Raw genomic sequence first — 27,435 nt, 5'->3', positions numbered from 1 at the left:
AAACAAAAAAAAACGTTGTTTTAAACGTAATTAAGATTAAGATTTTTAGAAAGTAATTTAGAAATCTGTATAACTTTCTGGAACAGTTTGATTTGAAAACATTTTTCCCCTCCGGAATACCCCTTTATTGCAGTGTTCTCCAGATTGTGGACCTCCAGCTGTCGCAAAACTATAACTCCCAGCACTCGCACTAAAGTGGTGGTCTCCCGAGATGATTCTTAGCTCTGTGAACTCTATGGACCATCTACTAACAAGACTCAATTTATCTTTCAGTAACTAAAAAACAAGTACATTTGTGAAAAAATAAGGTTTATTGACAGCTTTTGGTTTAAAAAAGCTCCATCTATAAAGGAAATCCACAGCTTCAATACTCCGACTAATGGGAAAACACTCCACTTTTTACATGATGCTTTTTTTTGTTAAAATAGTTTTATTTTATATAACTTTATACATAACATTTACAATACAATACAAGTTTGATCTTCCCGATTTGTTCGACAAACAGGAAAGGTATAAAAAAATAACATCCATAACACTTGGGAAGGTCCGAAGCGGTCCAGCCACCTCAGTAATACATGTTCTTGTCCCACCAGCCTGGAAACAAAAGAAGACGGGTTAATGAAAAGTGTCTGAAGTAGACGGACCCCCAACCACTGCAATATGTAAGGCAGGTGTCTCAAACTGGTGGCCCTCCAGATGTTGTAAAACTTCAACTTTTGCAACATCTGGAGGAACACAGTTTGAGACCCCTGATGTAAAGGGATTACTAAATTGGTGGATTCACCATGTGGTGTAATTTTATCAATTTTATCGCAATATCTCAAGGCACTTTCCCACTTCTGACCTCTTTGCAGAGAAAAGGTCGGATGTGAGCCGCTGGGGAGTAGAGAACAATATCGCCCAATTCCCTTGCTTATAACGCCTGATTGCAGTGGTTTAGTGACACTTTAAGGGCAAATTCCCACAAAATCTGCAGCAGCATCGGGAAATACGCTGTGTATCCCTCGCTCACCATACACACAAGGCTTTCCGGCAGCAGCCCTATGTGTGCAGTGAGTTTTGGACGCCAGCACACGGCCCCGCCACCAAAACTCCCTACAAACATAGGGCTGCCGCCGGAAAGCCGTGTATGTATGGTGAGCGAGGGATACGCAGCGGATTTTGGGCAGCGTGAAATACGCTGCGTATACACCAAGTAGGAACTTGCCCTTAAAGAGTCACTGAACTGCTGCAATCAGGCATTATAAGCAAGGGAATTGGGCGGCATTGTGCTCTACTCCCCAGCGACTCACATCTGACCTTTTCTCTGCATAGAGTTATGCAGAGAAAAGGTCAGATTTGACTGACAGCCGAGGAGCAGTGAAATCATAATTTTTGATGCATCTGGTCAACATGTCAAAAGTTGTCAAAACCCTTTAAGGTGTACCTGTCACTTTAAAAAATCTTTTAATATGTCCTAGAGACATGCCAAGAGTGTTGATTGGTTGGGGTCCGAGTGTTCAGAACTCGACCAATTGTTAAAACGAGCCAGACCTATAGACTCACATTGTAAGTTTGTCTCACTAAGTGTTCTTTTCTCTCTTCTAGTTATATCTATCGGAGACAGTGTGAATACTCAGACCCCGACCAATCAAAATTTGTGTCAAATTTTTTTGGGGGAATGACAGTGCTCATTTAAAGGGGTATTCCACTTAATAAAAACATATCCTCTATCCTTTGATAGGAGATAAGTGTCTGATCGCGGGGGTCTGACTGCTGGGACCCCACGTGATCTCATGCAGGGGGCCCCATCTCTCATCTACTAACGCCGGTTCTGTCTCTTCTGCGTAGCGTGCTCCGCCCCCACCCCCCCACCACCACCCTCGGAGACATGCTCATGCTGTACAGAAGTTATGGCAGGCTTAGCCAGTCGCCGGGCGAGACTGGGTCCTGTCTTGGCTGGTGATTGGCTGAGTGGGCCGTCACTTCTGATCAGCACAAGCGGAGAATAGACAGAACCGGCATTAGAAGGTGAGAGACGGGCCCTGTAACGGAGATCATGGGGGGGCCCAGTGGTCAAAACCCCCCGATCAGACACTTATCCCCTATCCATTAATGGAGGATACGTTTTTATAAAGTGGAGTTGGAATTTTCTGTGAACTTGCTAAAAATATGCAGTAAAAATACAAGAAGTGTGAATCTGCCCTAATACATCAATACTCTTTTATCATGTCATTCTGGAGACCAACCCTATCTCTAGATCATGTTCTTTCAGTCTACTAGGTCAGTGCTTCACAACCAGGGTGCCCCCAGCTGTTGCAGAAACTACAACTCCCAGCATGCCCGGACAGCCTTTGGCTGTCCGGGCATGCTGTAATTTGTAGTTTTGCAACACTGTACCAAGGAAATCTTATGGGTGCATTAATTGTACATCACCGGCTGTTCTCAATATATATCAGTCATATTTAGTCTATTACATCTACTTGTGAGTGTTTCAGACAGAGAAAAGCAGGTTTTGCACCTCCCGCAGGCCTTTGACTCTTCATTCTGCCTCAGGCACTGTTTATAGGTTAACGGGACACTAAGAAGCATGCTGGTAGTATCAATATACACAGCAACCCTCCTCAGGCTGCAGTTATATCTCCTTCCGCGTGTAAGAACAATATAGAGTGGAGGGTATTTAGGGACAGGCAAAGAGCATGCTTCCAGAGGGTTTCGCACCTTATAAATATAAATAAATATATATATATATATACATATATATATATAATAAATATACATATATATTTTCTTTTATATATTTATTTATTTATATATATATATATATATATATATATATATATATATTTAATTTCTATATATATTTATATATTTATTTATATATATATATTTATTTATACATATATATATATAATTATATATACATACATATTTATATATATATATATATATATATATATATATACACACATATTTATATATACACATATTTATATATACACATATATATATATATATATATATATATATTTATGTATATATATATATATTTTTTTTTATATATATAGATATTATAAATTTTATTTATTTATTTTTAATGTGTGGGCAGGGTTTGTTGTACATTTAAAAAACTTTAAACAAAACGTTTATTAATAAAAAAAAATAATAAATAAATATATCAATAAATACAAAGTCTGTTTTATACTTACTGCCAGGATAGCGCCTGATGAACAATTTCCGGATTTCATCATATATAAAGATCAGAACTACAAATGGAATGGCCACAAACCAGTACTGAGCCCTGGGCACAAGCAGAGGAGAGGAAAATGTTATAAAAAATGGTGGACGGCGGTATTGTAAGATTGATAATATAGTACCTTACAGGTGTTCATACACTTAAAGGGGTACTCCGGTGGAAAACCTTTTTTTTTAAAATCAACTGGTGCCAGAAAGTTAAACAGATTTGTAAATTACTTCTATTAAAAAAAATCTTAATCCTTCCAGTACTTATTAGCTGCTGAAAACTACAGAGGAAATTCTTTTCTTTTTGGAACACAGAGCTCTCTGCTGACATCACGAGCACAGCGCTCTCTACTGACACCTCTATCCATTTTAGGAACTGTCCAGAGTAGGAGAAAATCCCCATAGCAAACATATGCTGGTCTGGACAGTTCCTAAACTGGACAGAGATGTCAGCAGAGAGCACTGTGCTCATGATGTCAGCAGAGAGCTCTGTGTTCCAAAAAGAAAAGAATCTCCTCTGTAGTATTCGGCAGCTAATAAGTACTGGAAGGATTAAGATTTTTTAATAGAAGTAATTTACAAATCTGTTTAATTTTCTGGCACCAGTTGATTTAAAAAAAAAAGAAAAGAAACAATATTTTGTTCAACCACCTAAAACTATTCCTCCTAAGTTCACCATTAAAATGCAGGGGGGGGGGGGGGGGGGGGGCGGTCCTGAACAGTGTGTTTAGAAAGCTGGGTTCCCATGGTGGGGATCGTGACGTCACACCACGCACCTCGCACCTTCCATTCATGTATATGGGAGGGGGCGTGACGGCGTGATGTCTAGGGATAGAGTAACCATTTAATCAATCAAGGCTGGTGGAGTGGGAAGAAGCTGCCGGGCACCGACCTGATGATTCACAATGAAGGTGATGATAGGTTCACTTTAAAGCCACCATGTCAAATCTCTCTTTCTCTCAAAAACTGTCAATGGCGAGAGTCAGGACACCCCCATCCCCATTAGATGGTCAGCCAGTCCCACCAAAATCTGCTAATTCAGCATCCAATGTGCATGGGCACCTGTAGTCAGTGTTGTATCTTGCACTAGGCCAACATACTGGGGGGGGGCATACTGTCTAGATAAACAAATTCTAGTCTAAAAGTGTATTCGCCAATAGTAACTTTTGACACTTTTGCCAGATCCGGGACGGTTGGGAGGTAATGCTTGGCAGTGCTTCCCAACCAGGGTGCCTCCAGCTGTTGCAAAACTTCAACTCTCAGCATGTCTTGATTGGAAACCAGTGGCATAGTGCTTCCCTAACTACATGAGCTCGTTCTCAACTTACTTTCAGGTCAGGCAATAGGTGCTGCGGGATCTCCACAGCTTCATGATCCTACTAGAACCTACCATAATTTCTGTCCCTTTACAACATGACTGTGCACCATCAGATCCTCACACTTCAATGTTTAAAGGGGTACTCCGGTGGAAAAACATTTTTTTATTTTTTTTTAAATCAACTGGTGCCAGAAAGATAAACAGATTTGTAAATTACTTCTCTTAAAAAATCTTAATACTTCCAGTACTTATTAGCTGCTGAATACTACAGATAAAAATTCTTTACTTTTTGGAACGCAGTGCTCTCTGCTGACATCATGACCACAGTGCTCTCTGCTGACACCTCTGTCCATTTTAGGAACTGTCCAGAGCAGCATATGTTTTCTATGGGGATGTTCTTAAAATGCACAGAGATGGACAGAGATGTCAGCAGAGAGCACTGTGGTCATGATGTCAGCAGAGAGCTCTGTGTTCCAAATAGTGAGGAATTTCCTCTGTAGTATTCAGCAGCTGTTAGGTACTGGAAGGATTAAGATTTTTAATAGAAGTAATTTACAAATCTGTTTAACTTTCTGGCATCAGTTGATTAAAAAAAAAATAAAAAAAAATAAAAAAGTTTTCCACCGGAGTACCCCTTTAATGCCATACTGTTGGTAATACAGGAGTCCTTGGCTCACATCACTCACCTTAATGGACAAAACTTCAAGGCATCTGGCATCCCGGGGCAATAAGAAAGAAATGCTCCAATGAGAATTTGTGATGCCAAACCGAACAGGAGAACTTTGTTACTGAAAAAAAGAGAGAGAGAGAAAAACGGTAAGAGGAGCAATAGTCTGCAGAGCGGCCTCAGAGGACCGGATCCAAACACTAAGGGGGAGATTTATCAAAACCTGTCCAGAGGAAAAGTTGCCCAGTTGCCCATAGCAACCAATCAGATCGCTTCTTTCATTTTGCAGAGGCCTTGTTAAAAATGAAAGCAGCGATCTGATTGGTTGCTATGGGCAACTCAACAACTTGTTCTCTGGACGGGTTTTGATAAATCTCCCCCTAAATGTGTAACTATCCCGATAGTGCTTGAAAAACAAAAAGAAAAACAGGCGCTCCCTTGTGAAGAACCTACGGGATCACAGGTGTGTGGGAGGGGAGGGAAAAAGTGAAGGCTCACCCTGCCAGGTTGTGCGCACTCCCACACAACCAAGATGTGCGTTTGATATAATGATCCCGGTCTGCAGCCTTCCCAGAAATAGCGGAGAGATATAAAGCGAACTTCGGAAGAGATGGGAATACCGGCGCTGACCAAGGAGAAGACAATAGAGCCAGGTGTGTAGCGAACAGATTTAATCCAATGCGACGCGTTTCACCGCGCAAGCGCGGTGAAACGCGTCGCATTGGATTAAATCTGTTCGCTACACACCTGGCTCTATTGTCTTCTCCTTGGTCAGCGCCGGTATTCCCATCTCTTCCGAAGTTCGCTTTATATCTCTCCAATAGTGCTTGAGGCATTCTGCACATTCCTTAGCTTGATGCAATAGAGGTCGCCATGTTTTTCCTAGTTACGCATATTTGCTTTCATTCTGAATTGTGTTAAGATTGTTGGAAAAGTGGAGAATTCCAGGTATGTATGCACAACGTTATGTAGAAATATGAGGGTGTCCTGCTATCCTGAACATTCGTGTCAACTTACCCGAAAAGACCTTGTTGAAAAACGGAGTTTCTCCTGGTCTTCCGGATGATAAGATCCGCCAACTGTTCCACAACAATACTAATAAAGAAAGCCGTATACACGGTCCACTCCAGAAACTGCCTCTGACGTAACGTCTGCAACAAAACAGGTGACATGTCAGGGACAGGCAGGTACTTCCCATAATATGTTAGGACTCACATAGGCTATGACTTCATTTATAGGGTTGAGCAGCATAGGCCATATTCGAATTCGCGAATATTCGCGAATATATGGACGAATATTCGTCATATATTCGCGAATATTCGCATATTCGTAATATTCTCGTTTTATTTTCGCATATGTGCAAATTCGCGTATGCGAAAATTAACATATGCGAAAATTAGCATATAAAAAAAGCAGCATAAGCGAAAATTTGCAAATGCGAAAACTAGCATATGCAAATTTTCGCATATGCGAAAATTCGCACGCCAGTCTCACACAGTAGTATTAGAGCCTTCTTTACACCACGCAGGCTGGAAGCAGAGAGGGGTGATCACTGTGATGTGTACTGTGAAAAAAACCAAAAAACAAAAGGAATATTCGTAATTCCGAATATATAGTGCTATATTCGCGAATATTCGCGAATAAAATTCGCATTGCGAATATTCGCCAGCAACACTATTCATTTATGAAAAATGAGTCTTTACTAGTGATGAGCGGCATTGCCCATATTCGAATTTGTGATATTTCGGGAATATATAGACGAATATTCGTCCTATATTCGCGAATTTCAAGTTTTCGTTATATTCGCATATGCCAATAGTCGCGTATTCGAGGAAGAAAACACTGAGGGGGTGGGACACTTTACTATTGGTTGCTAGGGATGTTGTTGATAACCTCTGACAAGTGTATTTACATCATTCTAATTGGCCCACAAGTGAAGGAATATGCGCATATGCGGGAAAAAAAGCGAATATTCGCAATTTCGAATATATAGCGAATATATTCGCGATAAAAATTCGAAATGCGAATATTCGTGCCCAACACTAGTCTTTATCCTAGGGGGAAAAAAAAGCTCTAGAGTCTTTGCTTTCTCCCTAAACCCTGTTCACTGACTGTTGTTAGGCTCAGTCCACCTGTGGGTAACACACAGACCAGGATGAAATGCAAGTGGGGTCAGAACTTAGTTAGTGCTATGGACAGGAGTGGGGGAGAAAATCTGATTCATGCTTGTGGGTTTTCAATAGAAAATAAGCCCCTTTCAGACACATCCAATTTTTTTCCCCAACATCTGCTAAATGTTTGATACACATTAGATGTTTTTCCTGGTCCTAAAATCATCAGGACGAGCTGAGATGTCTTATGTGTCTGGGCACCTTTACTGATATGTAGTGTCCGCATGAGAGACTGATACAGTGGTCCCTCAACATACGATGGTAATTCCTTCCAAATGGACCATCGTTTGTTGAAACCATCGTATGTTGAGGGATCCGTGCAATGTAAAGTATAGGACAGTGGTCTACAACCTGCAGACCTCCAGATGTTGCAAAACTACAACACCCAGCATGCCCGGACAGCCAGCGGCTGTCCGGGCATGCTGGGTGTTGTAGTTTTGCAACATCTGGAGATCCGCAGATTGAAGACCACTGGTATTAGAGGTTATACTCACGTGTCCCCGCCGCTCCGGACCGTCACCAGATGCCCTGGATGTCATCCTCCATCGCTGTCACCGTGTCCCCGGGGTGTCCCCGATGCTCCGGCAAGGCCTCTGCTTCCCCGGCATCCTCGCTCTCCGTCGCCGCCATCACGTCACTACGCACCCCGCTCCTATTGGATGACAGGATGGCGTGCGCAGCGACGTGATGATGACGATGGAGAGCGCCGATGATGCAGGGGATCCCGAAGAGGACGCGCCGGAGCCCCGAGGACAGGTAAGTGATCGTCAGCGGACCACACAGGGCACCGTAAACAGCTATCCGGTGGCAGCTGAAGCAGTCTGCGCTGCCGGATAGCCGTTTCTGCGATGGCCCCGACATACAAAAGCATCGTATGTTGATGCTGCCTTCATCATGCGATGGCCTCTGAGAGACCATCGTATGTTGAAATGATCGTATGTCGGGGCCATCGTAGGTCGGGGGGTCACTGTATATGGGGCATTCCATCTACAGTCACATGACCATGCTCCCGGTGTTACAGAAGGGACAATGGTGGAGATTTATCAAAACCTGTCCACAGGAAAAGTTGCTGAGTTGCCCATAGCAACCAATCAGATCGCTTCTTTCATTTTTAATAAAGCCTCTGCAAAATGAAAGCAGCGATCTGATTGGTTGCTATGGGCAACTCAGCAACTTTTCCTCTGGACAGGTTTTGATAAATCTCCCCCAGTGTTTCTCATGCTGGGCAGCAGAGTGTGCAGTGCCTGGTTTATATAATCTCTTTACAATGGGGGATATTTATCAAAGGATTTAGACTGGTTTTTCCTGTCTAAATTTGTCGCACAGAAAGTCGCGGTCTAAATATGTGCGACTTTTTCTTTAGAGGATTTTTAGAACATGATGCATTCTAGTCTATTTTAGATGGAAAAAAGCATTGGTGCTGAGTTTATCAAAAGCGACTTTTCAGCGACAAGTCGCATCGGCTTAAAGTACGCCGAAATGTCAGACCATGCTGGCGCAGGTTTAAATACAGCCTAAGGTTGGGTTCACATCACGTTTTTGCCATACTGTTTTCAATCCGTTTTTCTAAAGAAAACCGTATGGCAAAAAAACGGATGGAACAGTATGGAAAAAAGTAAACCGTATGCGTTTTTAAACAGTATACTGTTTTTAGACGTGCATACGGTTCCGTCAGTTTTTATAGAAAAAAAACCCATACGCTTTTGAAAACTGTAAATTTTTAATGGGAGGGGTCTTGGGTGGGGACTTTAGGATTCAAATGCGCATGTGCAAAGTAAAAACGTATACGTTTTTCCCGTATGGAACCGTATACATGTGCGTTTCCCATTGACATCCATGTTAAAGAAAAACGTATGCGGTTGCAGTACGGTTTTTAAACCGGAGACAAAATCATGGTCAACCACGGTTTTGACTCCGGTTTGAAAACCGTACTGCAACCGCATAAGTTTTTTTTTAACATGGACGTCAATGGGAAATGCACATGTATACGGTTCCATACGGGAAAAACGTATACGTTTTTACTTTGCACATGCGCATTTGAATCCTAAAGTCCCCACCCAAGACCCCTCCCATAAAAAATGGACAAAATTTTCAAAAACGTATGGGTTTTTTTTCTATAAAAACTGACGGACCTGTATGCACTTTTAAAAACAGTATACTGTTTAAAAACGCATACGGTTTACTTTTTTCCATACTGTTCCATCCGTTTTTATTTAGAAAAACGGATAGAAAACAGTATGGCAAAAACGTGATGTGAACCCAGCCTAAAGCATAGATCCCGAAGTCTGTGCACAGAATTTATCGAGAGCCGTGCGCGTTTTGATAAATTAGGCGCACAATAGACCGGCCCATAACCCTCTGTAGTTTGGTCTATAATGATGCAGGACATAGACAACTTTGATAAGTATCCCCCTATGTGTCATAAATCCCATCAAGATGGTGAAATGAAGTAACGATAGAGTCAGGTATAAGAGCTTACCCATTCTTGTCCATAACTGTCCTGCAGATCCTGAATGTTGGGGTTTTCCCAGGGAACACGAAGGCCCAATACTGTATGAGGCAGAAACCCTTGTTCGGCCAGCACAGTGAAGTAAGTCAGAAAGGCTCCAACAGACTGAATAATCCCTGTTCATAAAGAAGGGCTCCAGGTTAGACATAGGCATTTCTTATTGGTATCTTCTAACCTGCGGACCTCCAGATGTTGCAAAACTACAACTCCCAGCATGCCCGGACAGCCGTTGGCTGTCCGGGCATGCTGGGAGTTGTAGTTTTGCAACATCTGGGGGTCTGCAGGTGGGAGACCAGTGGTCAAGTCCTGGGAAAAAAAGTAGATTTCCACTTAAAGGGGTACTCCACCCCTGGCATTTTATCCCCTATCCAAAAGGATAGGAGATAAGATGTTAGATCGCCGGGGTCCTGCTGCTGGGGACCCCGGGGATCGCTGCTGCGGCACCGCGCTATCATTACTGCGCAGAGCGAGTTCGCTCTGTGCATAATGACGGGCGATACAGGGGCCGGAGCAGCGTGACGTCATGGCGCCACCCCTCATGACATCACGGCCCGTCCCCTTAATGCAAGTCTATGGCAGGGGGTGTGACGACCGCCACGCCCCCTTCCCATAGACTTGTATTAACGGGGCGGGCCGTGATGTCACGAGGGGCGGAACCGTGACGTAACGATGCTCCGGCCCCTGTATTGCCCGTCTCGCTCTGTGCAGTAATGATAGCGGGGTGCTGCAGCAGCGGGACCCTGGCGATCTGACATCTTATCCCCTATCCTTTGGATAGGGGATAAGATGTCTAGGGGCGGAGTACCCCTTTAAAGGGGTACTCCGGTGAAAATATTTATTTATTTATTTATTTTTTAAATCAACTGGTGCCAGAAAGTTAAACAGATTTGTAAATCTCAATCCTTCCTGTACTTATTAGCTGCTGAATACTACAGTGGAAATTCTTTTCCGTTTGAAGCACAGAGCTCTCTGCTGACATCATGAGCACAGTGCTCTCTGCTGACATCTCTGTCCATTTTAGGAACTGTCCAGAGTAAAAGGAAATCCCCATAGCAAACATATGCTGTTCTGGACAGTTCCTAAAATGGACAGAGATGTCAGCAGAGAGCACTGTGCTCATGATGTCAGCAGAGAGCTCTGTGTTTCAAAAATAAAAGAATTTCCGATGTCAACATCTGGGGGTCTGCAGGTGGGAGACCAGGGGTCAAGTCCTAGGGAAAAAAAGTGTGGGAACTCTAGATTTCCACTTAAAGGGGTACTCCGGTGAAAAACTTTTTTCTTCTTTTTTAAATCAACTGGCTCCAGAAAGTTAAACAGATTTGTAAATTACTTCTATTAAAAAATCTCAATCCTTCCTGTACTTATTAGCTGCTGAATACTACAGTGGAAATTCTTTTCCGTTTGAAACACAGAGCTCTCTGCTGACATCATGAGCACAGTGCTCTCTGCTGACATCTCTGTCCATTTTAGGAACTGTCCAGAGTAAAAGGAAATCCCCAAAGCAAACATATGCTGTTCTGGACAGTTCCTAAAATGGACAGAGATGTCAGCAGAGAGCACTGTGCTCAAGATGTCAGCAGACAGCTCTGTGTTTCAAAAAGCAAAGAATTTCCACTGTAGTATTCAGCAGCTAATAAGTACAGGAAGGATTAAGATTTTTTAATAGAAGTAATTTACAAATCTGTTTAATTTTCTGGCACCAGTTGATTTACAAAAAAAAAAAAAAAAAAGTGTTTTCACCGGTAAAGGAGTACTAAATATCTTAAATCCTATCCAAAGGATAGGGGATAAGATGTCTGATCCCGGGGGGCCCGACGCTTGGGACTCCCACGTTCTCCCTGCTGCTCCTGGCATTTGTTTAGAGCGTTAGGTGCAGCACCAGAGGCTCGCGACGTCATGGCCATCACGCCCCCTCCCATAGACTTGCATTGAGGGGGCATTACTGTGACGTCACGGGCCTCTGCCTTTCATCCCCAGTCATCCGGCACGGAGCGAAGTTCGCTACATGCACCGGATGTCTGAGGTGCCGCAGCCGAGATGGCGGGGTCCCCAGCAGCGGGACCCTCGCGATAAGACACCTTTTGCCCTATCCTTTGAATAGGGGATAACATGTTTAGGGGCAGAGTAACCCTTTAAGGGCTGGTCCTGCAGAACTCATGCTAATGGGAACTGCGTTCCTGCTGTGGAAAAAGTGCAGGAACTCCGTTCCCATGAGTTCCTGCAGGACTTGGGCCCTGTGGGAGACCACTGTTCTATATATTTCCTGGTGTTTATCTGGTAACCTTACCGATCTGAATGTAGGCATAGAGCGCCAGCTGCTGGTTCACCAGTCTGTCCACATTCTTCCTGCGAGGCTTCTTGTTCATAATGTCTCTCTCCGCCTTCTCATAGGCAAATGAAACTGATGGGATCTAGGGGAACATCCATGGCAATTAGAACCTTTTTGGATTCTCGAAGAAAAGAAGAAGTAGAGCTTGTGCGGCAGATCTGTATGTAACCGCACAAGCTACATGTGCATTAGAGAAGCTGTACCCTGGTTGGGAAACACTGCTTGGTTGAGAGGTAGAACAGTGTTTCCCAACCAAGGTGCCTCCAGCTGTTGCAAAACTACAACTTCCAGCATGCTGGGAGTTGTAGTTTTGCAACAGCTGAAGCACCTTGGTTGGAAAACGGTGAACTATAGAAATGTCAGTGTAAATGTGTGGTGTCCTTGTCCTTTCCCTGTCTAAAGTCCCCTTAGCTAGAGTCCCTCCATTCTACAGGGCCCTTGGTCGCCTCATAGAAATGTATCTTTGTAAAGTATATAAATGTATAGGACCTACCCGGGTCACGTGGTATATGAAAAGGGTTGTATAAATGTTTAGGACCTTCATGCGATAGTGTCATGTGATGTACCCAGAGTTCCCTGGTTCAGGACTTACAGGCTTTGCAACCAATGGGATTAGTCCAACCCCCTTAATATATAATGGGCTGTAGTCTGTAAATTCCCTCTCTTAGTTCCGGACTATCAAGCAAGCACAATCAGCAGAACTTCATTCATCTCAACTAGGCCGAAGCCTAAAGATCCAGCAGCCGCTAAAACCGTGAGTTATAAAGCTCAACCTACAAATCCTGTGTGACTACTATTCAACTCAAATCTTATAATTAGTAGCACAGTGGCCTGCTTAAAGCTAAAAGCTATAAGTCCCAGCAAAGCCTGTGAGGAACTTGCATCCCGGTTACCTGGAGAGACACTGTATAATTGTAAAGACTGTTGCATAAAAGTTCAAGTAAAAGTTCCCAGTTATCTCATAAATTCTGCTGTGGACATTCCGTTTACTATCCCTGCCATTTGTGGGCCGCTTGGAGGCAGGATCTCCTATACTAAGCAAACCTCACTCTGGCGTCACGACAAGTAAGGGTTAATAGCACCAGACCCTGTAATATCATTGCAACACCCCAGACACCACATATGGTAAAGAAAAAACACTTCCACCTAAACAAGCCCGGCACCCCCCAATAATAAAAGCCACAGTCGTACTCAAAAAGTATTCATATATACCACTGTATGCAGTAGAATAGATAAACAGAAACATCCGCACTCACCGCAGGATCCAAGACTCAAAGCTCCTATGTGGACACGCCGGTGGACCGGGACTGCAGAGGCCGGAGAAGCGCATGCTGCGCGAAATTACCAGTGACTGCCTCTCTGAGCACCCACATATCTCTGCAGTCCCGGTCCATATAGGAGTTTCGATTCTTGTATCCTGCGGTGAGTGCGGATGTTTCTGTTTATCTATTCTACTGCATATTTATCAGGCCTGTCCTTTGCCTTACATTCTAGCACCACCATTGACTCGGCATTAGATCGTCTGTATGTGCTGCGCTGCTATTCCGTTCCTGATCAGAATTAACCCCCGATAAGCCAGTGCCTAGTAGTGCCATCTCTGCCTCTGTCTACACTCGTATATCCCACTGTATAGCGATAATAGGGGGCCTATGGATATGTTTGGCCTAGAGCAGTGTTTCCCAACCAGGGTGCCTCCAGCTGTTAAACAACTACAACTCCCAGCATGCTCGGTAAGCCTTTGACTGTCCGGGCATGTTGGGAGTTGTAGTTTTGCAACAGCTGGAGGCACCCTGGTTGGCCTAAAACTATGTCAGTTTATATGCGAAAGAAAAAACACCGCCACCTCTACAAGCCCAGCACCGTCAATAACAAAAGCCACAGTCGTACTCACAATGTCAGTGCCCAAGTCAATGAACAGGATGGTGATGGTACCCAGAGGGAGTGGGATGTCAGCAATGATGTAGATCAGGAATGGGCAAAGCTCAGCAATGTTCTTGGTCAGGGTGTAGCCAATTGACTTCTTAATATTATCAAAAATTAAACGACCTGTGAAATAAAATAAAAAATAAATAAATTCATTAAACAAACAAATGAAACAGCAATAAGGACACTGGGATTTGCCATTTTCTAGTGCAGCGGGATCAATGCTCCCCCTAGATACACACACACTCCACATGACAATGGGACCTGTCACAAGTCTTGGCCCCGGGGGTCATTTTGATAGCATTCAGCAAACAAAGCTTTTATGAGTTTACTGTTCCAGTGATGTCCGTTTGCAAAAATTTAACGCTCAGATCTGTATCGGCCTTAAAACCTGTCGGGCGAGTCTAAAAATTCAAAGTAAGACCTGGTACGCATCTTATCTGAGTTCTCTGTCCGTCAGATAGATAGGGAGTATTTTTGTATATATGCCACTGTATATAGATATTAGGGGGCCTGTGGTATGTTTGGCCTAGAGCAGGGTTTCCCAACCAGGGTGCCTCCAGCTGTTGCAAAACTACAACTCCCAGAATGCTGGGAGTTGTCGTTTTGCAACAGCTGGAGGCACCCTGGTGGAGAAACACTACTTTATCCCACCGGGAATGACCCGACAGATCCAAGACGGTTGGGAGGTATGGTGAGATAAAGCAGTAATTCCCAACCAGGGTTCCTTCAGCTGTTGAAAAACTACAACTCCCAGCATGCCCAGACAGCCAAAGGCTGTCTGGGCATGCTGGGAGTTGTAGTTTTGCAAGAGCTGAAGCCACCCTGGTTAGGAAATGCTGGTCTAGAGCTATGTCCGTGTATATGATGAAGAAAAAACACTGATGTCCTTGTGAAGAACTGTACATAAGTCGCACACTTTACCTTCTTCTACTCCGGTGACGATAGAAGCAAAGTTATCATCCAGCAAGATCATGTCTGCGGCATTTTTGGCAGCATCTGAACCAGCAATACCCATGGCAATGCCAATGTCCGCTTTCTTCAGAGCCGGAGAGTCATTGACACCATCGCCAGTCACAGCGACCACAAAGTTCTGAAACACAGAAGTACAGGATTCGTCTATTATAGTCCTACCTACAGGAAGGTCCACAAGACCATGTTCACACATTGGTTGGAAAATTCCACTCGGAAATTTTGTTGCTGCCATTGGTTTCATTGGCATTCTGCTGCGCCGCACACATGGCGGACTTTCTGGTGTCCACTGAAAGAATGAACATGTCCAGTCTGTCAGCAAAAGTCACTCACAAATGCAATGGCGTCTATGGACACGGCGCATCCCTGAGCATTCCTAGCGCCAGCGCATTCCAGCCGGTGCCCGCTATTTGCGTAATGTCCTTTGCATAATTTCAACTGTGTAAACATAGCCTATGGGTACGTTCACACGAGCAGATCCCCAGCGTGTATTACGCTGCGGCTACCGCCGCTGTATGCTGCCTTCACAGATGCCTGCTCGGAGCGGCAATACGCCGCTACAAGCAGACGCACCTAAAGCGATGTTCGAGTTGCTGCGCATGCGCGGTGTACTTGCACACAACGCGGCCGCTCCCCCTGCTCTATGAGCTAGGCCGAGAGCTGCCACGATGTGCGATTATACTGCGCATGCACTAGGCAAATCGCACATGGCAGTGTGTCTGCTCGTAGAGGCGTATTGCCGCTCTGAGCAGGCACCTGTAAAGGCAGCATACAGCAGTCCTTCAGCGGCGGATCCGCAGCGTAATACGCACTGGGGATCCGCTCGTGTGAACGTATCCTAATAGTAGGCAGAATTTTCCCCCAAATTAAACCATACAACGTATATTATCGAGAATCCCTACTCACTTGTCTCTGACAGCCTTCCACTATGATCAGCTTCTGCTGAGGGGACGTCCGGGCAAACACAATCTCTGAATGATTGGTCAGAATGTCATCCAAGTCTTCTGAAGTCATATCCTTCAGCTCTCCACCATTCACCACGGCCGCCTTTGCATCACTGTACCGGAAAAAAAAAGTCAAGAGTCTTGCCAGGAGAAAGTTCTGCGGGGACTGTACTGTGTATAATGGGGGACATTGGAATATACAGGACAAGGATCTTACCGCTTGTTGACCTGCTCCACAGAAATGTTCAGGCGTTTGGCAATATCCTCCACTGTTTCACTGGTTGCTGAAATGATACCGACGCTTTTAGCTATAGCCTTTGCTGTTATTGGGTGGTCTCCAGTTACCATGATGACCTACGTGAAATAAAACACAGCACATTACAGTATGTATCACATATTTTGAGCGTGCCTTATGATCGTGTCCGAGAAGAATTCCTACCTTAATTCCTGCAGAACGACATTTGGCCACAGCATCTGGCACGGTTGAGCGGGGAGGATCGATCATGGACATGAGTCCAATAAAGCAGAGGTTTGTGGTTGGAAAATTCATGGATTCTGTGTCAAATTCAAAGGATGGAGGATATTGATCTGCCGGGAGATACAGATGGCAGAATCCTAGAAGGAGACAGGAGCGGCAAGGTAAGTAAAGGTGCACCAAAAAAAACATTTACACTTCATCTTATTATAGACATCTATTGTACCCAATACTCTCTCTCCGAGTCCTCCAAGCTCCATGTAAGCTGACTGGAAGGCTTCCTTCATGTTCTCATCCAGTGGCAGCTCCTTGCCTGTGAGCATAATGGTGGAGCATCTGTCTAATATTCTTTCCGGGGCACCTTTCATGACCAGCAGTAATCTGGGGTCTTCAGGGTCATCGGTCTCGTGTACTGAGAGCTGGAAATACAAGAGGTCTCCGTTAGCTTACGAGACACGTGTGCATCCCTATATGTATCTGTGAAGGAAGATGCTGTACCTGGAACTTGTTAGTGGAATTGAAGGGGACTTCACAGATTTTCTTGTTCTGAGCCCGGATCTGCATCACATTTCCATTGATCACCTCTGAGAATTTTAACAGGGCTGACTCCGAGGCATCTCCAACTACAACTTTCTGTAAAGATAAAAGGAGAGTTCTACTAACTTACTAACAGAGGGTTATATTAAAAGGAGGGCCCTACTAACAGACGGACATACCTTCATGATCGGCACATCTTCCTGTCCAGCCTTGAACTCAGCGCGGTTACACAAAGACACAATCTTGCACAAGGCCTTCCATGTTTCCGATATTTGCTCAAAAGTGTGATCTGGAAAGATAAATATGTCGTATAAAAAACTATGCCATGAGCTCTGATACAAAAGAAACTACAGAGGAGAGTTATCAAGCTGCCCTATAGTAGGGCCTGTTCACACTACGCAATTTCCGCAAGGAAATTCCACTTGCAGCAGAATCCCATCAATATCAATGGGAATCTTCAGCACATGATACTCACAAAATTGGATTTTGCCACAGTGGAGATTGCCATGGACATTAAGTGTCAATTTCGGATGAGACTGCTTGTGAAAATTTAGGACGGAAATTCTGTAGTGTGGTTCAAGGCTCGGTGTTGCCCCTAACAACCGATCAGAGCTCAGCTTGTTTTACCAGAGCAATATGAGAAATGAAAGCTGAGCTCTGATTGGTTGCTATGGACAACAAAGAAAATCTTACTATATGACAAATCGGTCCAACATAGAGACTACCCGGCACTGTTACTTCATACAAGGGACCATACGTCAAACTCATGCAGCTGACAGACCATTCCGGTGCTCACATAAGAGGTAAGATATATATTCAAATGCAGAAATGTAGAAAAATGGAGCACTCACCAGGTCCTTAATAGAGGGGCCTGACGAAGCGCTGTCTGCGCGATACGGACTGTCCCCATCCCACTCCCCCACCCCCTTGTTCCTGTCCACTCTCCCTCACTCCATGAGAACGCCATGAATACTTTTGATGAAATAAAGAAGTTTTCTCTATTAAGGACCTGGTGAGTGCTCCATTTTTCTACATTTCTGCATTTGGATATATATCTTACTATATGACAGTTCAAGAAATCTCCCCCAAATTCTTTTCCTAAAGTGCAGAAGTAGACTCAAAGAAAATTTGCTGATATTTTTGCTTTTAAGTGTGAGTGGTGCCTCTCCAGAACAAGGTACTAAAAACACGTAAGCCGAGGCAAGTGCTCTCTATCACCCAAAGTGCAAGAAAAAGTGCAAACGTGTCGCACTTAAAAACGTGCACAAAGGATGCGGACTATCGCTAAGCCCTTCTCCAACAGGAGAGAGGCCCCCCAACAAACCTACCCTTCACCTCCGGGCCAAAAGGCACCTGCAAGTATCCAGGTTCGATGCCCCTTTTCGCCGAAGCTACTAAGGGGCCGAAAATGCTCCTGGCTTCAACCTAGGCGTTAGCCAAGGTATCAATCGAGGAGCCGTATACTGATGGCATCTTGACAGAAGCCAAGATGCCCAGGGGTTGCAGGGAGGTGAGGTACCTAATGGCCACACACACCTCCCCTAGACCGCCAGGAGGGACACCCAGAAGGGCTACCGCATCCTGACAATCCTGTGTACAAAAACAGACACATAAAAGTGGCACAGTGACAAACAAAAAAATTATAAATAAGTGGACGAGTGCAGATATACTGCCCGGTCATCCGGCCGGATCTATAAACATTTCCCTGATCCTAGCCAGAAGGCAGGGATACCAAGGGTGAGTGCCAAAGGTGAAGAGTAATGGTGCAGTGCTTTCACTCAGTGAGCTATAACACCCAGTGAGTTTCGGCACCTCAGGGTCACCACTCCCCGAGGCACAGACGTACCTTGGCTCTACACCCCTCTACCTCATGGCGAGACCCGGAGGAAACAGGTCACATCAGGACAGCCGTTGAGCTGGTTACGTGGCACCAGCCCCGGAACATCTGCTCCTCCATGCAGCATCCATCCTACATCAATGGCAAAGACTAAACCACTGATAAGAACAGATACTACACTTGATCTTAGCCAAAAGGCCGAGAAGCGATAAAAGCTGCTTGTGTTATTTACATACGTACGTGATTGATCTTCACTCGTGTCTGCCGAATGTGTCTGATCGTCAAACCAGAGGTGAGCTACAGTCATTCTGTTCTGTGTCAGGGTTCCGGTTTTGTCTGAACAGATGACGGCAGTAGAACCAAGTGTCTCCACAGCCTCTAAGTTCTTCACAAGACAATTCTTCTTTGCCATTCGCTTTGCAGTTAAAGAGAGTGTTACCTAAAAGGCAGCAAAGTGAGAAGGTTCAGTCACCACTGTGTACGCCTCCGGTTCTCATATTTGGACCAGTCATTTCTTCATCAAGTCGATTTGTCGTGATCATGAAAGGGGTTGAATAGGGTTGAAAAAGCAAGACTGCTTTATTACCGTGACAGCGCGATGCGTCCATTATTCAAATGAATGCCGCTAAAGCCAGGTTCCCATTACAATTACATCTGCAAACTGTCAAACTGGGATGCAGGCATATGTGCACACACAGACAGGGGCTCCATTGACTTTAATGGCTGGAATGTAGTCAGCTAATGACTACGTTCAGGATATTTCCCACATGTATACATTTATTCTCTCACATTTCAACATAGTGACTACATTCAAACTATTAAAATCAACAGGACCCATGCCTGTACGTGCACAGAATGTTGGCATTTTTTGAAAATCTTCATATGAGCCCAATCTAAGATGTAATACCGCAACCAGTGTATAGACGAGAGCAGCGCTGTCTCTGCCTAAAGAAATTGTATGCAAGAAAGCTGACATGTTTTTTTTCGATGTGTAACCTATAGATGACAGCCAGCCTAGAGACAGATCGGTGTTAATGGCTTCATACAGGTTGTACAGGTCATTTCAGAAATGTCTTACTTCTGTGTCTTACGGATAAACAAGGAGAGCAAGTACTTACTGTGACAGTGGCGAGAAGCCCCTCAGGCACGTTGGCCACAATGATGCCAATGAGGAAGATGATGGAATTGAGAACTGAGTATCCCATACACATAGCAATGATGAAGAACAGAACTCCGACTGAACAAGCCACGGCGGCCACAATGTGCACAAAGTGTTCAATCTCCACAGCGATGGGGGTCTTTTCATTACCAACTCCAGAGGCCAATGAAGCAATCCGACCAATAATCGTCCTGTCACCAGTGTTTATTACAAAACCTTTTGCTGTTCCTACAGAAGAGTAAAGAACTTGTAAGGGCACATGAACATGTCCACAATCTGAGCTCTGCTTCATACAGTTGTATAGAATGTGAGGAATGTCATTGACTGTGTACTGACCACCCTAACAGGTCAGACAGAAGAGAATGGCTCATGTCCTTACCTTCCAGGCAGAAGGTAGAGTAGAAGGCGATGTTTTTAGTCTCAAGAGGGTTTTCGTGTGTATATTCACTGGATCGAGATTGAGCCTCAGACTCACCAGTTAGAGAGGAGTTGTCCACCTGAAATAAAGGTAAAGGTGAAATTCAAGACAAACACCCATGTTTATCCCCCAAAAATGTATGATTTATAAGATGGGTGCAGGAGACCAGGAGTACAACCCCATAGAAGTACACATCAAAAAACTTGCAACTATGCTATGTACTCCCCCCCCTCCAACCCCCACGCCATAACATTAGTCCAAGGACCACTAGGTAAATGCTCATCTGCTTAAAGGGGTACAAAAATTTTAATCAACTGGTGCCAGGAAGTTATACCATTTTGTAAATTACTTCTATTTAAAATTCTTAACCCTTTCTAGTACTTATCAGCTGCTGTATGCTCCAGAGGACGTTGTCTGACCGATCTGACCACAACGCTCTCTGCTGCCCCCTCTGTCCATGTCAGCAGCTGATAAGTACTGGAAGGATTAATTGATGCAATTTACAAATCTTTATAACCACCTGGCACCAGTTGAGAGGGATCAATCTGCAACTAATGCAACAGCTGTAGGCACCCTGATTGAAAATCACAGGTCTTTTGAATGGATGCAGCTCATTTATGTTTCAATGGGTGGGGTGGCTGATGCGTGGGAGGGAGGAAAATGGAATTATGGGATTTGTAGGCAAAGAAGAAAACTCAAACAGGAAATACCAATTCACAAAAAGCTAGCCACAGTGTTATGGTAATCTCACAGCATAGCCATTTAACCCTAAGACAAGCATAGATCCTTCCTAAGCATGTCCATTACTGTCTGCCAGGTACGTACTAAAATCACCTTATGGTGGAGAACCCCTTTAAAGCTCCCCTTTTCTATGTCACGTGTGCTCAGGTATAGTCATCTTCAGGAATCAAATGCTTAAGAATTACTTTAGTTGTTTGGTTAAAGAATAACCAACTAGGAACAGACTTGTAGTGAAGATTACCTTGCAGCCTTGAGCATATACAATCCTGATATCTGCTGGGATTCGATCTCCACCTTTGATATCCACCAGATCTCCCACAACAAGTTCCGTGGCTGGGACCTCTAGTTTTTCTCCTTCCCGAATCACAATAGCTTGCTGGAGACACAAAAATAAGAGTCATTGCCATCACATTTATGAATGTAAATGCACCTTTTCTGGTACATTTTAGTCCACATTAGTGTCTTTTCCAGTGTTTTCCAACCAGCCCACAATTCACAGCCAGACCCCCTCTTTACTCCTCCTTCATTGTGATGGATAGTTGGGGGTGTCCATAAAGGATTAGATAGAATGTATATAGTAAGGGGCTATACATGAACCTTAGTTAGGTATTACCTCACGGCAATTAAAGGTAGAAAAAAGTGATCCCTGTGAAGGATTGAGGTGCCTTATTAAAATGTAACTTTTAATAGTTATACGCTTAAAAATCTTAACCAAATAATAGTGCTCTAATGGTGCAGCCAAAAAGAAAATATAATATAGGAAAAAAGCGAGTCAACGCTAGAGAGCTAGTTGGCTAGCGTATGGCGCTCATATATCAGCCTCGTGTCACGATAAGGGCTGATTAATACTTGTCAACATGCTAATTAGTACTTATCAACATGTCACCATATCGAAACTAATACTGGAAGAACAGAATAATTGTATTTTAGAAAAACTGTTTTAGAGTCCCTTGTCCCAAAAAGGAGTTGTAAAGAATTAGAAAAACATGACTGCTTTCTTCCAGAAACAGCACCACTCTTGCCTGTGGGTGGTATCTGGTATTGCAGATTAGCTCCATTGGAGGGAATAGGTGTCCAGGGGACCCCATGAGGAATGTTCACTGACCTGTGGGATCATCTGATTGAAGCTCGCCATAATGTTGGTGCTTTTAGCCTCTTGGAAATAGGCGAAACAGCCAGTGAGGAAGACAACCACGGCCAGAACAACACCAAGGTAAAGCTGAGAAGATAGAAAACATTAGTCAGAAGTGCGCAAAGCATAAATGTATACGCAAGACGTCTATAAAACGAGAGGTCTATGCTACCATAGAAAAGGTTTGCCTCGCAAATCTCTGTCATACCCGAGACTGGTACTAACATATCTGATCCATGCAATGTAAAGTATAGGACAGTGGTCTACAACCTGCGGACCTCCAGATGTTGCAAAACTACAACACCCAGCATGCTCGGACAGCCAACGGCTGTCCGGGCATGCTGGGAGTTGTAGTTTTGCAACATCTGGAGGTCCGCAGGTTGTAGACCACTGTTAGAGGAAGTTGTACTCAACTGTCCCCGCCGCTCCAGACCGTCACCGCTCGTCACCGCTGCCCTGGATGTCGCCGCCCATCGCTGTCGCCACGTCCCCGGGGTGTCCCCGACGCTCAGGCAAGGCCTCTTCTTCCCCAGCATCCGCGCTCTCCGTTGCCGCCATCACAATGCTTCGCACGCCGCTCCTATTGGATGACGGGACGGCGTGCGCAGCGACGTGATGACAACGATGGAGAGCGCCGACGATGCAGGGGATCCTGAAGAGGACGCGCCGGAGCCCCGAGGACAGGTAAGTGATCGTCAGTGGACCACATGGGGCACCGTAAACTGCTATCCGGTGGCAGCTGAAGCAGTCTGCGCTGCCGGATAGCCGTTTATGCGATGGCCCCGACATACAAAAGCATCGTATGTTGATGCTGCCTCTGAGAGGCCATCGCATGTTGAAATGATCGTATGTCGGGGCCATCATAGGTCGAGGGGTCACTGTACCTAAATAATGTAATAACTGTTCCGTGTGCTTAGTAGGGACGAGTGGTACCAATGGCCTGGGACATCTGGATCAGTTCAGGAGCAGTTAGGTATCAACAGATGCGTAACTTGCCGCTTCTGGGCCCCGATACAAAATCTGCCACAGGGCCCCATGGGAAATTTCTAATACTGGTCTCTTATGGGGCATATTTGCTTCGGGGCCCATGCTACCTTTGCACCCCTATAACTATGCACTAGGTATGAAGGCTGCTTTTTCCTAAAGAAGGATCTTGGACTCCATTAGGTATGTGCAGCTATTAAAGGGGTTATCCTAAGAATAAAATCACACCCATACACACTTCCACTGGCTTTGGGCTCCCTGGCTACAATACAAAGCTGTGGACACCATCTTAGTACACCCTAATCCCCCTCTCCTCTCTTATCCCTTCTTTGATCCTTTTCTACTTGACTGTGTAGACTGAGATAAAGACAACCGCATCCGATCGCCTTTAGCCATATTGCAAAGACGCGCAATTTATTGTTTGCCTCCACACAATTGGTTTGTACCAGATCCTGCCTTTCCCAGCTATCTGTGTGTATTTAATGGTTATCTTTATACTTTTCATTATGTCTTTGCAGTTTGATATTATTTGTTTTCTAAAATAAAATAAAAAATAAAATAAAAAAAAAAACACTAAATGGATGGTGTAGGGTGTTACTTACATTGTCCCGGGCTACATTATTGTCCTGAGAGTACTGAATTCCATATGCGATCCAGCAGAGTACTGCACCGGCCCACAGCAAGAGGGAGAAGCCGCCAATCATCTGCTTCATGAACTTCACAATTTCCGGGGTGCCTTTAGGGGGAGTTAGTGTGTTGGGACCATCACGAGCCAGAACCTCTGCAGCTTTTGCATGGGTGAGACCCTATCAGGAAGGAAGAGCAAAATGACCTGGTTACTACACGCAGCGTGAGCCTTGTTACAGTGTTTATGGCTGCTTGGCAGGGAAAGTGTAAGCAAACTGAGGCCAAGGAGCTGTTAAAATCATCCCCGAACCTATAGGGAAGAGATTATCCCTGTGTTCTTATAACTTGTGGCATCAGCCTAGTAAAGAGACGACACTGGGAGGCGACATCGATAATATCTCTGAAAACGTCTTGTCCCACTTTGTTTTCCATTGACTATAAACTTGTCTTCAGAATAAAGAATTCCCACCGTAATTCTAAGTACTGATTAACCAGCGCAGGTCATGGGGATTACATCCTCTGATGGTATCTCTACAGGAGGTGGTACAGGCTGGATGAAGCCACTTGTCACAGGCCGATGCCCACAGAGTCTGTGCCAAGCTTGTTAAAAGGCTTACGAACCAGAGCGCTCCGGGTTCTCATACTCACTTTGAGCACGCTTGTTTCATATTTGTCTTCCAGTTGTTCAGTGTCAAGTTTATGGTCTTCCTGAAGGGAAAAACAAGAAAAACCTTGAAAATATTTATATATATATATAGAGTGGAACACATATGTAACGCGCTGCGCTCCACCCACAAGCTCCGGCCGTGAGCGCAGTGTCCTGGGCTCCCCATCTGCAGGCGGGGCTGGGATTCGCATCGCGGGACGTGCCCGAATGCGAATCCCAGCCCCTCACTCACCCCGTTCCACTGCTTCTGTGTCTAAGCTCCGGGGCGCGCGTCCCCGTCTCCTAAGGCGCGCGCATGCCGGAGCTCTGAAATTTAAAGGCCAAGTGTGCCCATAATTAGTGTTTGCATCTGACACCACATTATAAGACCCAGCACCTCCCACATTTCCCTGCCGGATCTTCAGTGCCCCTAGCCTGAGATTAAGTGTTCCTTATTGACTGTTTGCCTTACCCGTATATCCAGACCTTCCTGCTACGTTATTTGACTCCTCACCTTTGCCGCCTGCCTTGACCTTTAGCTATGTTTGACTACGCTACTGCCTTATCATTCGGTACCTCGCCTTGCCCAGCTACCTGTGTGGTCGAGCCGTGTCAGGGGTAGCGACCTGGGTGTCGCCTGCCGCAGCAAGCCCATCCTGCCTTGCGGTGGGCTCTGGTGAAGACCAGTGGCACCTTAGACTCCATTCCCGATACGGTCCGAGTCATCAGCCACACAGGTTAGAGGATCCACTTCCAGCTCCGCTACAACATATGTATCCTGATTGATCGTCTACATATGTTTTATTATTGTTGGGATCGCTACATAGTAATAGTTATTCAGCAGCCACTAGTTGGGACACATAAGGTGTAATCCTGGAAAATGTAACACTCTGGATCACACAATGGACAATATGGTTCTTTCTTCATTGTAAAACGCCCCACAATGTAAACCTCTTGTGACCCACTCAACATTCAATGAGCGTAAGTGTGTCTAGTGCATGTCCTGGTATGTGGCAGAGGAGACCAAGGCAAATACTATATGAAGCTGTGATCTACAAGGCTGGAAAGGTATCTCACCCTATCACCCACAAGAAAGACTCTGTCCCAATGTATAGGAAACTATATAAATAAAACTCGTGGAAGAAGACAATGATATGACATGTATGCAAATGTTACTAAATACTACACAACACAAAAACCACATAAAACACTGCATCCATACAGCCAATTATTGATATATAATAGTAGACACGACAATTGGGAGATGTGGAAATCCCTCATTCCCCTTGGTTTGTGGTTATCAGCACAGAACAGTCAGTGTATATGTGGATCTTAAATGGTCTATTCTGTACATGTGGCCCTCTACGATCCATGTAATGTACAGATATGATACTATAAGGGACATTCAACAAGAAACAAAGTCCAGCTCACTTCTCACTGCTCGGGTGCTCGGACGGGTGCCCGGCAAGGCACTCAGCGTGACTGAAGAATGAACGTGGGGTCCAGCACTACGATGATGAGCGGGTTTATTGAGATATACAACACACGGTAAAACGACAGTCAGACGCGTTTCGAGCGCATGCGCTCTTCCTCGGTGACCAAGGTCACCGAGGAAGAGTGCGTGCGATCGAAACTCGTCTGACTGTCGTTTTACAGTGTGTTGTATATCTCAATAAAGCTGCTCATCATCGAAGTGCTGGACCTCACATTCATTCTATAAGGGACATTGGGGGAGATTTATCAAAACCTGTGCAGAGGAAGAGTGGTGCAGTTGCCCATAGCAACCAATCAGATTGCTTCTTTCATTTTCCACAGGCCTCTAAAGAGGCCTGTGGAAAATGAAAGAAGCAATCTGATTGGTTGCTATGGGCAACTGCACCACTCTTCCTCTGCACAGGTTTTGATAAATCTCCCCCATTGTATCACAAAGACAACATTGAATAAACATGGCGTCTATATAGCAGATTACTGGTCTATGATTCTAGATTATATTATATTATATACTACCCATGTAATATAAGACTTGATATCATACAAGACACTACTGTAATTCTGTAATATCCAATTGTCTCCTTATCTACCTCCAGAATCGCAAAGTATTTATTATTACTAATATATATATATATATATATATATATATATATATTAGTATTGAATTATTAATATTATTAATAATAATAACAATAATGATAAACAATAATAACAACAATAATAATAACGATAACAATAATAATAAAAAACAACAACAACAACAACAATAATAATAAATAAATAAAAAATAATAATAATAATGATAAATATTGGGTTTTGTAGAATTCCTCACCAGCTCAAGTTCTTGTTTCAGGTCATCAACCTTCTTGTCTTTCTTCTTCTGTTTCTTATTCTTCTTCCCTTCTGGACCCAGGTCTTCCTCCTTTACCTTCTCCGCATTGTCCATGTCCTTTGTTCCTATAATCGCTGTACTGTAAACATCAGGAGTCGCCTGCCATACAAATAGAACATGGAGAGCATTAGTGACTCCGATATAAGAGAGGTCGATGCTGGAACGACCCCCAGAGAAAAGGGACAGAAGGAAGGTTTAGTCTGAAGGATCTCGCACTCAAAAGGAACAAATATGTTTATTTAGATTTTTATATGAAATTTAAGGCTAGTGTCAAATTTTTTTTTTTTTTTTGCCAACAATCTTCCCACTTAATAAAGGTAACAAATGGTTACGAGACAACTAACTCCTCAATGAGACGACCGGGTGAACTACAACCGAATCAGAAATTCCTGCACAAACATTGATGCAACTAGTAATACAACAAAATAAACAAAGTATCTA

At 44.3% G+C, this 27,435-nt stretch overlaps 1 protein-coding gene, 1 long non-coding RNA gene and 1 other non-coding gene across 9 annotated transcripts in view; 1 reads left to right on the top strand and 2 right to left on the bottom strand.

The window, feature by feature from the left end:
* Positions 1-317: 317 nt before the first annotated feature.
* Positions 318-27,435, bottom strand: part of ATP12A (ATPase H+/K+ transporting non-gastric alpha2 subunit) — a 54,599-nt gene continuing 27,481 nt past the window's right edge. For 6 of the 7 annotated variants that reach the window (XM_056542471.1, XM_056542476.1, XM_056542475.1 and 3 more), the window contains 22 exons: positions 26,935-27,093; positions 24,614-24,673; positions 23,941-24,144; positions 22,328-22,441; positions 21,464-21,598; positions 20,443-20,560; positions 20,023-20,291; positions 19,145-19,343; positions 17,247-17,356; positions 17,029-17,163; positions 16,757-16,949; positions 16,495-16,670; positions 16,273-16,409; positions 16,018-16,168; positions 15,064-15,232; positions 14,108-14,262; positions 12,175-12,298; positions 9,858-10,003; positions 6,225-6,358; positions 5,227-5,328; positions 3,189-3,280; positions 318-594 (listed from right to left, as the gene is read on the bottom strand). In XM_056542471.1, coding sequence (XP_056398446.1) covers positions 566-594; positions 3,189-3,280; positions 5,227-5,328; positions 6,225-6,358; positions 9,858-10,003; positions 12,175-12,298; positions 14,108-14,262; positions 15,064-15,232; positions 16,018-16,168; positions 16,273-16,409; positions 16,495-16,670; positions 16,757-16,949; positions 17,029-17,163; positions 17,247-17,356; positions 19,145-19,343; positions 20,023-20,291; positions 20,443-20,560; positions 21,464-21,598; positions 22,328-22,441; positions 23,941-24,144; positions 24,614-24,673; positions 26,935-27,093 — 3,111 coding nt within the window. In that variant the 3' untranslated portion in view covers positions 318-565. Of the gene's footprint in view, positions 595-3,188; positions 3,281-5,226; positions 5,329-6,224; positions 6,359-9,857; positions 10,004-12,174; positions 12,299-14,107; positions 14,263-15,063; positions 15,233-16,017; positions 16,169-16,272; positions 16,410-16,494; positions 16,671-16,756; positions 16,950-17,028; positions 17,164-17,246; positions 17,357-19,144; positions 19,344-20,022; positions 20,292-20,442; positions 20,561-21,463; positions 21,599-22,327; positions 22,442-23,940; positions 24,145-24,613; positions 24,674-26,934; positions 27,094-27,435 lie in introns of those variants that run through there. The other variant, XM_056542477.1, reaches the window with a different exon arrangement.
* Positions 5,554-12,406, top strand: LOC130293605 (uncharacterized). Its single transcript, XR_008848251.1, has 3 exons — positions 5,554-5,670; positions 9,885-9,968; positions 12,279-12,406. It is a non-coding gene; the product is annotated as an uncharacterized LOC130293605 (long non-coding RNA).
* LOC130294750 (U2 spliceosomal RNA) lies at positions 18,932-19,114 on the bottom strand. Its single transcript, XR_008848621.1, has one exon. It is a non-coding gene; the product is annotated as a U2 spliceosomal RNA (small nuclear RNA).

The sequence above is a fragment of the Hyla sarda genome, chromosome 10 (assembly GCF_029499605.1).
Source record: "Hyla sarda isolate aHylSar1 chromosome 10, aHylSar1.hap1, whole genome shotgun sequence".
Lineage (NCBI taxonomy): Eukaryota > Metazoa > Chordata > Amphibia > Anura > Hylidae > Hyla > Hyla sarda.
This window is presented reverse-complemented; position numbering and strand designations above follow the sequence as displayed.